Below are 13,759 nucleotides of genomic sequence, written 5' to 3'. Positions count from 1 at the left end.
CACAATATTCTAAAAATAACTTTTTTAGTCACTTTTAGGAAGATTCTTTAGGGTCTACTTTTAATTCTATATGACACCCACTTTCCCTCAATGAAAGCTCCACACATGGGTACAATGTGAAGTTGTAACAGATACAGAACCACGGATTGAGACATTACCAATGACATTGATCTCTTTCATCTTATCAGAGCCAACTCAGCTATGTCAAACACATCATAACAAGCTTGGAGCTAGAGATAGCTTGGGAGCCACATATACTCTACATCTTCATTTTAGGACCATTTTTGCATAAAGTTTGGATTTTGTTGTTTTTTTGTTACAGTCTGAGACTTGAATTGAATTTCCCACATTCAAAAAATTGTGTCACTTTGCCACTTCGGCTGTTAAGTGAACTGCAGCAGATTCATGTAGAAAACATACATCCATTTTCTGAATTTCCAGCCTGTGGCACATAATGGCAAATACATGTATTTGTCACTAACAGTCTTTATGATGTGTGGGAGAATAGATGTTCATAATTCATAATTGTGCTCTTAAAAAACAGATGAGAATAATGGGCGCTGTGCAGCCATTAGTGCTAAAGTGCCTGCAGTAATAGAAGATATATGGTTCAACACAGTTTAATGTAACCTACAAGGTATTCCTTTGCATGAAAACATAATGGATGACTTACGAAAAGAAATTCTGTTAGCAAGTTTTTAAAAGTAGTTTTAACGTTATAAGATCCAATGGAATGACCAAATAACAGGACCATTCCATTATTTGTTATGGTGATACAACCATATCAATAGTTCATTACTACAATAGACTTTTTTCAATGTGGTGATAATTGTTTGCTTGTATAGGGTTCGACAGAGTTCCTTTTGAGATATACAATATATATAAAATATTTCCTCTTAAACCGTTATCATTTCAGTGCTGTCCATAATGTGATTTGAGGAAAACACAAATATTCTCTGTTTGTACTTGGGTTTTGGGTAGCATTCTAAAGGCCCTGTAAAAATAATCTTCTAGGAATCGTATGATCACAACTAAGCATCATTATGAACAGACACATACCTACTATAGTACCTTGTGAATGTGTAGACATAATCCCGTATTGCAACCATACTGTTTTGTTTTCTAGTCTTTATATGCAGGAAACATATGCGTGTTTAGAAACATTAATAGTCTTATCACTAGTATTGTACAACAGATGTCATATGTTGAACCGTTATCAGGGTGTGGAAGGAATGATTGGAGCCAGTGTGCTATAACTCAAGACATGTCCATCTATCAACTTGACCCACCACCCAGAGAAATGTCCAGAGCTACCCCAGGTCTGACTCACCCTGAAGACCACTCCCAGATTGTCCGTCCACCCATACTTACTGTATATTATAAAGACTTTCACAAGTGAAAGGACAGTATAAAAGCAAGAACAGAAAGCTTACTGGAGATTTTTGTTCTCAAGAGCAAGTACCCAACCTTCAAGTAAAAGAGAGATACACAATGACATGTTCCTCTGTGGTCATCGTGAGTATAACAGGATGTCTTATCCTGACAGTGGGGTTAACTAAGGGTGAGTAATGGTTTGTTTTTCTTCTAATGGGGACGAAACGAAACATACCTTTACTGATTTCCAAAGCAGTGATTTAATTAGTGGTACCTAAATGCTAAGCAAGAAACATGTCAGACGACCAATGTCTATGGTAAACTACGTGAGGGAGTTGGGGGGATAGGAGATTATACTTTGGGCCACAATATACTACTACTTACTAACCCCCATACCTATTACAACATCAAAGTATAAGCTTGCTGGAGAACACAGAACTGTGCAATAATTTAGTGAGGGAAAACCAAGGTGATATTCAGTAGGGATCCTTAGGTTTATATGTGAAAAAAATATTTAATTTTATGTTTCTGTTTTGATTATTTTTTCATAATTGACTGCTCATGTTTGTTTACTTAGATTTTTTACATTTCATTCCAATGGAACCATAAGATACGAAAGAAAATGTAATGTTCTGATATTTGTGCCCTGTATTTTATGGTCCCACAATCCCAGTGTTTAGTTACACATTTCTCCCATTGTTCCAGGTGCCTCTGTCCGATCCTCGTGCCCTCCTGGCTGGTTCTTCTACAGATCACATTGTTATGCCGTGAGTAAAAGCCCAGCATCTTGGGCTGATGCAGAGGTGAGTCACTAATTATAAGAATTACACATTATAGCTAATGCTTATTATCATGGGTAAGAAAATTTGTGGTCTGAAAATAGTGTGCACCTCACTCATTGGACAGGGCTGTCCAAATTGTGTTTGGAATTTTCTGAAGATTTATATATTGATTGTTAGTATGACAGTGTTGGATATGATATAAAAACAGCTATCTGGTTATTTTGCCCGTACATCTATGCATGGCCATCAATGAGTATATATATGTAAATCAGTTGCTGGGAGTCTAGGGAGTTGTAGTCAACAGCTTGAGTTTTTAGGCTTCCTATTCTTGTTACACAGCATTGTGGGTTCTATCAGAGAACGTATGAGTCATTCATTGAAACGCCCCAAGGTGATAATCGGCAATATTGTAGCTGACTTGACTGTATGATATCAAGGCTGATTCAGGTGTGTGGGTTGCAATAGATGTTCTTGGTGTGTGTTGTTATTGGGGGGTGGACCCATATGTTAAATAAGCTACATTTGCAGAAATTAAATAATGCTTGCACATGCATTTCAAACCTCCATTAGTATTTCTGATGAAGTAACGGAACATTTATTCAAACCTGTGTGGTTGTGTTTTTGTATGCTAACCTGTAGTACAGTCAGAAAGAAAGCTGTTCATGTGAAAGTATTAACAGCAGAGTTTTAAACATAGATTATATCCTACATGGAGCCTCCCTGGATGGCACTGGAAACTGAAAATGTTCTGGTTGGTGTTAAAGCACCATTGGATTTTTATTGCTATTAGTTTAAAAAAATTGCAGTATCTATGTACAGTATTCTTTTATTATCCTTTCTAAAACTAATAACTACTTACCTCTGCATTAACTGATCTGTGCCATGCAGTGTAGGGCTGGTAGCATTCGCCTCATGTGGCCAGAAAGCCCAATAAGCATATGGCAGAGAACATGTTCTATGAGCACAGAAAGGTCATTACAGGAATGCAATTAGTCCTCATTCTAAGCATATTGGTGGCTATTTGTAGAATGGCTATAAAACACTCAAAAACAATTCAGGTTCTGGTGCAAAATCAAACCAGCCCATTGGGTTATTGCCCTTCTACCATCTTACTAGCCTTCCCTTGATACTGACTCTGTAATTACATATGCACACATCTCTGCCCCTTTGCAGTATGAGTGTGGAAGCTATGGACATGGAGCACACCTGGCCTCTATTATGGACGATGCCGAAGGTGCAATCATTGCAAGCCATGTGTCAGCCAATCAGGATACAGAAGGAGTGTGGATAGGCCTACATGATCCTGAGAAGGTAAGTGAAATGGATACTTGCTATGGACAACTAAAGTGGCAAATAGACACCTGATGTCCTGACATTGCTTCTTTTTATTTTGTTAAATTCTGTCACTGTGTTAACCTGTACAACTTCTGCTAGGAGGCTGTTTCATGTATTTACTGCTCTTTTATTAAAGTAAAACTTCCTTACATTACATCTAAGCCTGTGACTTCTAGTTTTAAATTATGAACTTGTTCTAACATTTCCCTCTTGTACTTTGTTAAATCCCTTTATGAACTGAAATGGTTCTATCACATAGAAACATATAATTTGGCAGCAGATAAGAACCATTCAACCCATGTGGTCTCCTCTCTCTACTTTCCTCCAAAGTATACATATTGAGATCTTTTAGCCTTTCCTGATCATTTTTATCGTGTAAACTATTCACCATTTTAGTCTAAACTCTCTTCAAAATGTCAATATCTTTCTGGAGATGAGATCTCCAGAACTGTACACAGTACTCTAGGTGAAGTCTGACTAGAGAACTAGTGGCAGACCACCTCCTTATTCCTGCTACCAGGCCCGGACTGGGACAAAAAATAGGCCCGGGCATTTAAGCCTGAGCAGCCCATATTTATTTATTTATTGTTAAAGCCCACCCTTCATGTACCATCTTTGCATTTAATCATTCACACAAATCATTAACACATTCATTAATGCAGTCTCACAAATCATTCAAGCAATTCATCCTCACATGAATTCATTAATTGTCATACGCATTCACACAATTCATCCACACATTTATTCATTCATTCTCATACACATTCACACTACCCCCTCTCTTCATCTTATCTGCCCCTTTTCACTATGTTCCCCCTTTTCACTATGTAACCCCCTTCCCCACTTCTCAATATGTACCGTCTCTATCTATCCCCTCTCCCCCTTCTCACTGCACCCCCCTCCCTCACCCTACTTACCTTGTTGCCGGAGCAAGCAGCAACTGCGACCGTGCCTGTGGCAGGGCAGGATTGACTTAGGGGCTGATGGAGCTGCAGCTCCAGGCCCCCACCTTAAAATAGGCCCAGTCAGGACCGGACTGACTGGGCCTATATGGGCGCATTAACGCAGAGCCTGTCCGAAACCGAATATGACCTCCCCACACCATAAAAAAATCTAACACTTTTATTTAAAGTAAGTAACACACCAAAATAGGACAAAACAATTAAAAAACAATATTATATGTATATATATATATGTATATATATATATATATATATATATATATATATATATGATTGTTAACAGCAATCACATTCTTATCATTCCAGGATGTACTCGCAGACTTGGCATGATAGGAGTATGATTGCCCTATTTTCCCCTTCTCGCTCCCTTCTGCCCCATCTACCCTTTCTCATTCCCTTCTCCCCTATCTACCCCTTCTCACTCCCTTCTCCCTATCTACCCCCTCCTAACTATCTACCCTCTCCCTCTTTGAAGTTCACTTACCTTTCAGGAGTCCTGCGGTGGGGGTGCAAGGCCTCTGCCTCCCAGCTCTGCCACTGTATGGAACAGTATAGAGTGATGGGAGTTATGATGTACTTTTAGAGCATAATAAGATCATGAAAAAGACATTGGAAATGGTACAGCATAACACCCATCACTCTCACACACTTACCAATCCACACATATATACCAATCCACACATATACCAATACCAATCCACACGCATACCAATCCACACGCATACCAATCCACACGTATACAAATCCCCACACGTATACCAATCCACACGTATATATATCAATCCACACGTATATATACCAATCCACACATATATATATATACCAATCCACACATATATATATATACCAATCCACACATATATATATACCAATCCACACATATATACACCAATCCACACATATATACACCAATCCACACATATATACACCAATCCACACATATATATACACCAATCCACACATATATATACACCAATCCACACATATATATACACCAATCCACACATATATATATACACCAATCCACACATATATATATACACCAATCCACACATATATATACACCAATTCACACACATATACCAATCCACACACATATACCAATCCACTCTCACTGAATGTTTTCCTACCTTTCCTCTTTTCAGCTCCTTTTCCTCCTCTTCTTCAGTTCTTCTCTGTCTTCTTCCGGTTCAGAGGGCACGGACAGCGGTGGGCGTGGCTTCAGTGTTGTGCGCCGGGATCTGACAACAAACCCCGGCGCACAGCAGCTGTTGCCGGGCGGATCACAAGGGAGCGGTCTCGGAGGTCTTTAACAGACCTCCGGCTCCCTTGAGTGATTTTAAGCCGGGTTGAACCCGGCTTAAAATCACTCAAGGGAACCGGAGGTCTGTTAAAGACCTCCGATACCGCTCACTTGCGAGCCTGCTCCTCCAGCGGCGGACATTACTGTCCGTCTCTGGAGGGGTGCCGGGTGCCGCAAGTTGGCACCCCCTGATGAGCGGCACCCGGTGCGGACCGCCCCCTGCTGTGTGGCGCCCTGTGCGGTCGCACACCCCAAGCGCCGGCCCTGCTCTAAGGGGCCGGGAAGTCCCCACCAGGGCCGGCCTTAGGGGTCTGCGGCCGCACAGGGTTTAAATTAAAACATCGGGGGTTTTTTTTCAACTTTATTTAACATCCTCCATGTTAAATAAAGTTAAAAAAACTTTATTTAACATGGAGGATGTTAAATAAAGTTAAAAAAACCCCCCGATGTTTTCATTTAAACCCTGTGCGGCCGCAGACCCGTAAGGCCGGCCTTGGTGGGGACTTCCCGGCCCCTTAGAGTGGCGGACCGCATTAATGCGGCCGTAGGTAGGGTAGGGGCCTGGAGCTGCAGCTCCATCAGCCCCTTAGTCAATGCGGCCCTGCCGTGGCCCGGCCCACCGGGCAAATGCCCGGTGTGCCCGATGGCCAGTCCGGGCCTGCCTGCTACTAATGCCTCTCGCTATACAACTCAGTCACTTTATTGTATTACTGCCGCGATGAATGTATACCTTATTGCAGACCTTTGTATCATCTGCAAAAAGACATATCTTACCTTCTTCTGAATATATGCCATTTGACAGCATTAAATGCTTTAATAAAATGTAGACTGAGTGTATCCCATTTGGATCCCATGGATTTGTCTGGTTTACTTTGGAGAATGTATTTTCTCCTGGACTCCAATGAGAGATGAAAAAACCAACAAGACCCACTCCTCCTGAGGCAAGGCTCTGCCCAGGCAACTAGTCAAATGTCAATCTCCTTTGCTTGTCCAGAGGATCTATATATCACATATGTTTATGGCTTATCATAATCTCATGAAAGCAGTAACACGTGTCAACTCTCATTAGAGTACAAACTAATAGTGACAGCCAGAGCCGGCCTTAGGCGTTGTGGCGCCCTGTGCGGACTACTCCTCTGGCGCCCCCCCTCACTACCCCCCTCTCTGCCCCTTCAAACTACCCCCCTCTCTGCCCCTTCAAACTACCCCTCCCCTTTGCCCCTTCAAACTACCCCCCCCTCTGCCCCTTCAAACTACCCCCCCTCTGCCCCTTCAAACTACACCGCCCCCGCCCCCACACTTACCTTGTTGCCGGAGTCCTGCGGTGAGAGCGGGAGGCATCCGTCTTCTCGCTCTGCCGCGGTGACGGCATCAACATGAGAGTAAGGGTAAGGGGCGCCGAGTGGTTGCTGAGAACTTCACGAGCAACCACTCGGCACCCCTGCCCGGGACTTAGATTAAAGCATCGTGTTTTTTTTTTTTTTGATGATGTTAAATAAAGCTTAAAAAACAAAACAAAAAAAAAAAAACGATGTTTTAAGTTAAGTCCCGGGTAGGCGCCCCTGCTACCATGGCGCCCTGTGCGGTCGCACAGGTCGCACACCCCTAAGGCCGGCCCTGGTGGCAGCCATCTGCACTCCATTCTTCATAGCTAGTCATCTATCTAAAGACATATAGTATTCCATGATATGGTCCCACACATGCAATAATGAGACACTGTTACTGATGTCACACCAGAGAACAATGCTTATATTTTTGTGTTTACCTGCCTATACCAGTGCTTTGTAAGTTAAAAAAGTTAAAATAAGTAATTGTTGATGAGATGGCTCTTTTTTGGCTTTCAACTATATATATATATATATATATATATATATATATATATACATATATATATATATATACATGTTTTCTGTGCTACCAGTTACATTGGTTAATATCTAAAGTATTTGCTCTTCTTTTTGCAGAATGGACGCTGGAAGTGGACTGATGGATCCATGTACAGTTATGCAGCCTGGAAAGCGGGTGTGCCAGACAATGCAAAAGGGAAAGAGTTCTGTGCTGTACTTGTTAGTGGTTCCAGTAAGTAGATCATAATGCTGGTTCTTCAATGGGGCTGGAAACATCAGTATTCCTTAGAGTTGTACGAATGATAATTTAAAAAAAATTATGCTTCCAAAATAAGGAGGGACCTCCAAATTTCATCTGAACCAAAATTCAATGAAACTAAATTTGTTTTCCAAAAATGAATAAGCCAAAAAACAACAAAAAAAGTCACATTGATCTTTGTCCTCATGCACATATCTAGTATTGATCATAAGCACTGCCACCCAGAATTTATCACTCACAATATATCCAAATATATATATCTAGCACAGACACTCTAGCTTGGAGAAGTATATCTCATCTTATACTTTACAAGCACATCCGTGTCACTGTTCATGACAGTGTTTGGCAGGCAAGCAGCTGACTGCAGTCTTAGTGTGTTTCCATGGTAGAACACATATCTATTCAAATATAGAATAATTGCATTTAATAAAGATGGATAGCGGAAATGTGGTGCACGGCACACTTTCATTACTCTCACATCTAATACTTCGCAAAGCAATCCCAGCCCTTCAGAAATATTGTATATGATAATGGATATATACGCTACTGTGCTTATAACTCTTATTAGTCTCAATTTCACAATCTCATCTTGTTCTCTGTGCTGTCTTTCAGAGTATAAGAAATGGAACGATGTTGGGTGCGGAGCTCTCCGGAACTATGTCTGTAAATTCCATCCGTAACCTGGCCCCTGTCATATAGCCACAAGGCCCACAACTATATACCTCTATTCATCAATTCAACTTTGTCAAATGTAATGCTAACGAATCAGTTTCACACACAATATGCATGTCTGTATTACATCAGCTTGTATGTGCATTAATGTTTAAGTGTGTGATAATCAGGCCGTGACTGGCCATCTGATAAACCACGAAAATGCATAGTGTGCGGCCACACGTAATGAGCTAGCCGCTGCAGATGCCACTTAACAGCCACTGGCTTTAAAGTGCTAGGGCCACTTTTCAGCCTCAGTCCAGTATATAATAACAATTACAATAATTAGAAAACAGTTAATGTGGAAAATACTACATGGTTTATACATTTCCGACTCGTGTCCTTATTCCTCAAGTCTACGGCATTTTGCCATCCTTCCTGAAATACAGGATTAATTATAATCTTAATTATTGATTTAGTTGTTTATACTTGCGGTTACTGTATTTAATACATTTTTGTGAATAAGAATCTGCCCAAGGGCTTTGTTACATCCAACAGCTATACCTGTGTCCATTTAAACTTTAACATACACAGGAGACATGAACAAATTCTATTCAGCTCACAACTTCAATGGCTAGTCTGTGCCATCATAGCCCCTTTGCCCCTCCTTCCAACATACAACATATATAAACAGACAAATTACACACACTTACTCATACTCACTAACACACACCCCATCTCACCCTACTTAGACATCCATGCTCACACACACAAGTACACATCCATGCTCACACACACAAGTGCACATCCATGCTCACACACACAAGTGCACATCCATGCTCACACACACAAGTGCACATCCATGCTCACACACACACAAGTACAAATTGTTGCTCACACACACAAGTACACATCCATGCTTACAGTTTCTCCAGACTTTCTTCCAGTCGAGCAGTTTGTGACCATTCCCACTACCCAACCACTCAGCACATACTCATTGTCCTCTTTGCCCTGCTCCCTCCCAGTTACCTCCAACTGAAGGCATCTCTGGCGGTAGGCCAACCCTCACCCTTCTCAGCTCTTGTTTTCTCAGGCTCACACACACCTGTCAGTATAAAACCTTGTGTAAACACTTGTTGTACTCCTGTGTATACCCATTTGGACGACTCAGGTACTGAACTTACATTTAAAATAAAATGTGTTCATTATAGTCTTTTGTTACATGTGCGTGGGATACTAACGCACAGATTGTATTAGATGCAAAAATATTTATCTTCACCAGCATCCAAATTGACTGATTAAGCTCTTAGTCCAGACTCCAATACAGCATTAATGTGGTATTTTTACAACCGTTATAAAACGGATGGGTGGCTTTATGATTCAAAAATAAAAAATAGATCATTCATGATCAAGACGATGATTCAAGACCATCTGTTCATATGAGTATGTCACTAGCATAATGCAAATGTAAACATTTAATTGACAATGATGTGATGTGATGTGCAGTTCACTCTCTATGTATGCAGTAGTGATGCTTGTAGTAAATTTTAGGTAAAGCTTGCACCTAAATTTGAGGCACATAACATCTGCAGTACTGCGCAAAGGTTTTAGGTAGGTGTGGAAAAAAATGCTGAAAAGTAAGAATGTTTTTAAAAATAGACACATTAATTGTTTGTTTTTATCATGTAACAAAATGCAAAGTGAGTGAACAGAAGACAAATCTAAATCAAATGAATATTTGATGTGACCACTCTTTGCCTTTAAAATTGCATCAATCCTTCTAGGTACACTTACACAAAGCCAGTGACTTTGTAGGCATATAGTAAGGTGTATGAGTAAACGATCATACCAAACAGGTGCTAATGATCAAAACTTTAATATGTAGCTTGAAACACAATCATTAATTGAAATAGGAGGAAGGAGGAATAAAACTGGGTGAGGTTCATGAAGACTGAACAAAGCAATAAGACGCAAGGTAGTTATACTGCATCAAGAAGGTTCCCCAGGCAGAAACTGCAAGACAGACAGGGGCCGTGATACGTCTAATGCATCTCCATACTCCACAAAAGTGCAATTAATATAAAAGTATGAAATATATTGAAAAAAATTATAATAACAAAGCCAATGGAGAGAAGTCTCACATGTTTCGCCGTGAGGCTTAATCATAGATAAATCGGATCGATTAAGTGTGGATTAAGATGGACTATACACCTATTTAAAATCAAGGAGAAAAGGTTATATGCTGAACCATGATGTAGCAACAAATGTAGCAATAAATGGTAAAAAATGAAAAGTAGTGCTAACCAGGCCCAAGCCTGTTTAGCTCCAAAAGATATAAAAAGCACACCCATGCGTATGTACATAGGTATACAATTTATACGTGGAAGGCAAACAAATATAATTTAGTGAAGTACATTAACAAAAATACAGAGGAGGTAACAATTTTCATAGGAAAACGGGAGAGCGAATTGATGACATCAAAAGATTGTATATGAAAATATTACTTCATGATCTAATTTATGAAACAGTTAAATTCCCACTCCCTATTAATCCCAGTGGGATTAAAGATCCAATATACCAACCTTTTTGCCAATTTAGCATTAATATTACCACCTCTAGGGCCCAATTTGCATCTTTCTATTCCCAAACAAGAAAAATAATTTAGGTCACTTCCACTAAATTGCTGAAAATTGAGATTAATGGGGGGTTTTCTATCATCACATCTGATGTTAGAAATATGTTCCCTTATACGCTCTCTCATCTTCATACAAAATCTCTCACAGGTTATCATATATAGTTACATATAAAAAGTTTCTTATGAATACATCCCTTATTTTTATCTGTTTTTAGAAGGGGCAGATTATTTTTGATAATATTTCTAATTTTCTCAAATTCCAAGATAAAATCAGTTACAAAGGCAATTGAGTTATCTAAAGTAGATTCCCTATATATTATATTTCTCTTTCATTCAGTGTTTTGCTTACCCAAGAGGCTTTGTCTATCACTATACATCCCTTTCATGTAAGCTCTGTTAATGACATTCTTTTTTCAATAAACTTCATATTTTTATATTAATTGGACCTCTGTGGATTCATCAGTTGGAGTATGGAAATGCATTAATTGCTCACATTTCTTTCTTCATTGCTGTGTTTTGTGGATGGAAACGCCACTATTTTGCACCCTGCATCCACTGTTCAAGCCACCATTGCGGGACTTTTGCTCTGGTGATGTAACCAACCACGCTATATTAACTGTGATACATCTGTCTACTGTCTGGAGAACGTATATATATATATATATAAAGCAAGAGTATCAGTAAATAAGGTGAAAACAATGTATTTATAACTCAAGTGCCAACTGATTAATTTATCATGTGCTGGTGAAAGTGAATTTTCATAATATAAACCCAAAAATCAAAGGAATCCAAAAAACATATGGAATAATTCCCTTATATTACAGCGACAACCCTAGAAACTAGATTTGTGCATTCATATTCGAGCAAACATGAAAACAAACACGAAGGGTGCGTTTATTCGGGGCCCTGCAGGCGACCAATAGACTCACTCGCATGGCCCTTTAACTCCTGACAGTGGAACTTGGCTCCAGGAGGTAAAGGTCCGTACAAGCGATTCTATTGGTCGTTCGTATGGATCTTTAACTCTTGGAGCGGGGAGACCAGTGGTCTCTCCTGGCCAAGTTGCGGCATCAGGATTTTAAAAGTCTGTACGAGCAACTCTATTGGTCGCCAGCAGGGGGCTCGTCTGCCATTAACCAATGAAGTACAGGTGCACTTCATTGGTTGATGGCAGAGGAGGCCCCTGCGGGTGACCAATAGAGTTGCTCGTGCGGACATTTAAAATCCTGGCGCCAAAGCTGCTGCGTAGTGCGTTCCACGTTAACCCCGTATTAACCCCTTCTACAAAAAACAGCAAAAAACAAACACAAAGAACGTACATGAATATTCACCCGAACCGAACACAGGAACGGGCGAATATTCGTGGAATATTCCTACGAAGACTAACACGAAGTGTTGGCCGAAGCCCAAGTCTACTAGAAACCCCTCTCTCGATGTCGGCTTCAAAAATATAGATCCACGTGGGTGTGCTAGTATTATGGGGCGGGGGGAATACAATAGTTTAGCAAATATTATAATAAATAAGGTGTGAGTGCATGTGATCATGTGATCATGCGATCATGTGATCAGAATACTATTCAGACCAGGAGTCTGGTCAGAAGTGGTCTTCATGGAAGACTTGTGGCCAAAAAGCTATACCTCTGACATGGAAACAAGGCCAAGTGATTCACCTATTCATGAAAACATAGGAACTGGGGAGCAGAAAAACAGCAGCAGATGACTGATGAGTCAAAATGTGGATTTTTTGCTGTAGTAGAAGGCAGATTATTCACAGAAGGCCTAAAAAGTGGTAGAAGAATGTGTGTTTGCAGGCAACAGTGAAGCATGCTGGAGGTTCCTTACAAGTTTAGGTCTGAAAATAGAGTTGGGGACATAGTCAAAATTAATTGTCCCCACAATGCTGAGAAGTACAGGCAGATACTTTTCAGTTATGCAATACCATCAGGGAGGCGTCCGATTGGCCCCAAACATAAGGGTGGCCACACCAAATATTCATTTGATTTATATTTTTCTTTTGCTCAATCACTTTACACTTTGTTAAATGATAAAAATAAATTATTAACATGTCTATTTTTGAGAGCATTCTAAATTTATAGCATTTTTCCCCACACATTGTTGCGCAGGAGTGTCTTTAATGTATTTCTTAAATCTGCAAGGAGTCTGCTACACTATAGTAGTCTCATCTCTGGTGGGTACAATGTAATTGGAATGCAGTATTTTTTTTATGCATTATTACAACATAAAACTACATCAATATGCTGTGTTGGCAAATGTTCAAATGTATTCAGTAGTTAAAGAGAATTCTGATAACAGATAGCTGTTGTGGAGCTCATTATGATAATTGAATTGCTGAAATATTAGATGATACCATAAACTCTTGACTTAAATATAAGAAAAAACAGGAAATCATTGTTTTGGCAGGTAAAGGTGTATGATTATTGTATCATACCATTCCTGCTTTCTTTTTGCTATCCAACTGATCAACACACTGAACCATATCCGTATATTTATCAATTGCCCCCTAAATGGATGTTCTTGTAGAATCTGCGTTCATTAATGCAAGATTTCACACCTAGGCATTTGGTTCTGGTAGTAACTCTGGCCTATGAAT

General features: G+C 39.9%; 1 protein-coding gene across 1 annotated transcript; it reads left to right on the top strand.

The window, feature by feature from the left end:
• Window positions 1-1,408: 1,408 nt before the first annotated feature.
• Window positions 1,409-8,647, top strand: LOC128490413 (regenerating islet-derived protein 4-like). The gene is made up of 5 exons (XM_053462272.1): window positions 1,409-1,561; window positions 2,080-2,177; window positions 3,330-3,467; window positions 7,721-7,835; window positions 8,475-8,647. Exons 1-5 carry the CDS (start codon window positions 1,492-1,494, stop codon window positions 8,540-8,542), a joined length of 489 nt encoding a protein of 162 aa, XP_053318247.1. The 5' UTR covers window positions 1,409-1,491; the 3' UTR covers window positions 8,543-8,647.
• The last annotated feature ends 5,112 nt before the right edge of the window (window positions 8,648-13,759 follow it).

The sequence above is a fragment of the Spea bombifrons genome, chromosome 4 (genome assembly GCF_027358695.1).
Source record: "Spea bombifrons isolate aSpeBom1 chromosome 4, aSpeBom1.2.pri, whole genome shotgun sequence".
Lineage (NCBI taxonomy): Eukaryota > Metazoa > Chordata > Amphibia > Anura > Pelobatidae > Spea > Spea bombifrons.
Note: the sequence above shows the minus strand (reverse complement) of the source record. Positions and strands in the feature narration are given on the sequence as shown.

Excerpts from the sequence above, each read along its gene's own strand:
- LOC128490413 (XM_053462272.1), top strand. The coding sequence starts at position 1,492 with ATGACATGTTCCTCTGTGGTCATCGTGAGTATAACAGGATGTCTTATC. Across the intron at positions 1,562-2,079 it reads GACAGTGGGGTTAACTAAGG|GTGCCTCTGTCCGATCCTCG; the intron begins GTGAGTAATGGT and ends CCATTGTTCCAG. Across the intron at positions 7,836-8,474 it reads TGTACTTGTTAGTGGTTCCA|AGTATAAGAAATGGAACGAT; the intron begins GTAAGTAGATCA and ends GCTGTCTTTCAG.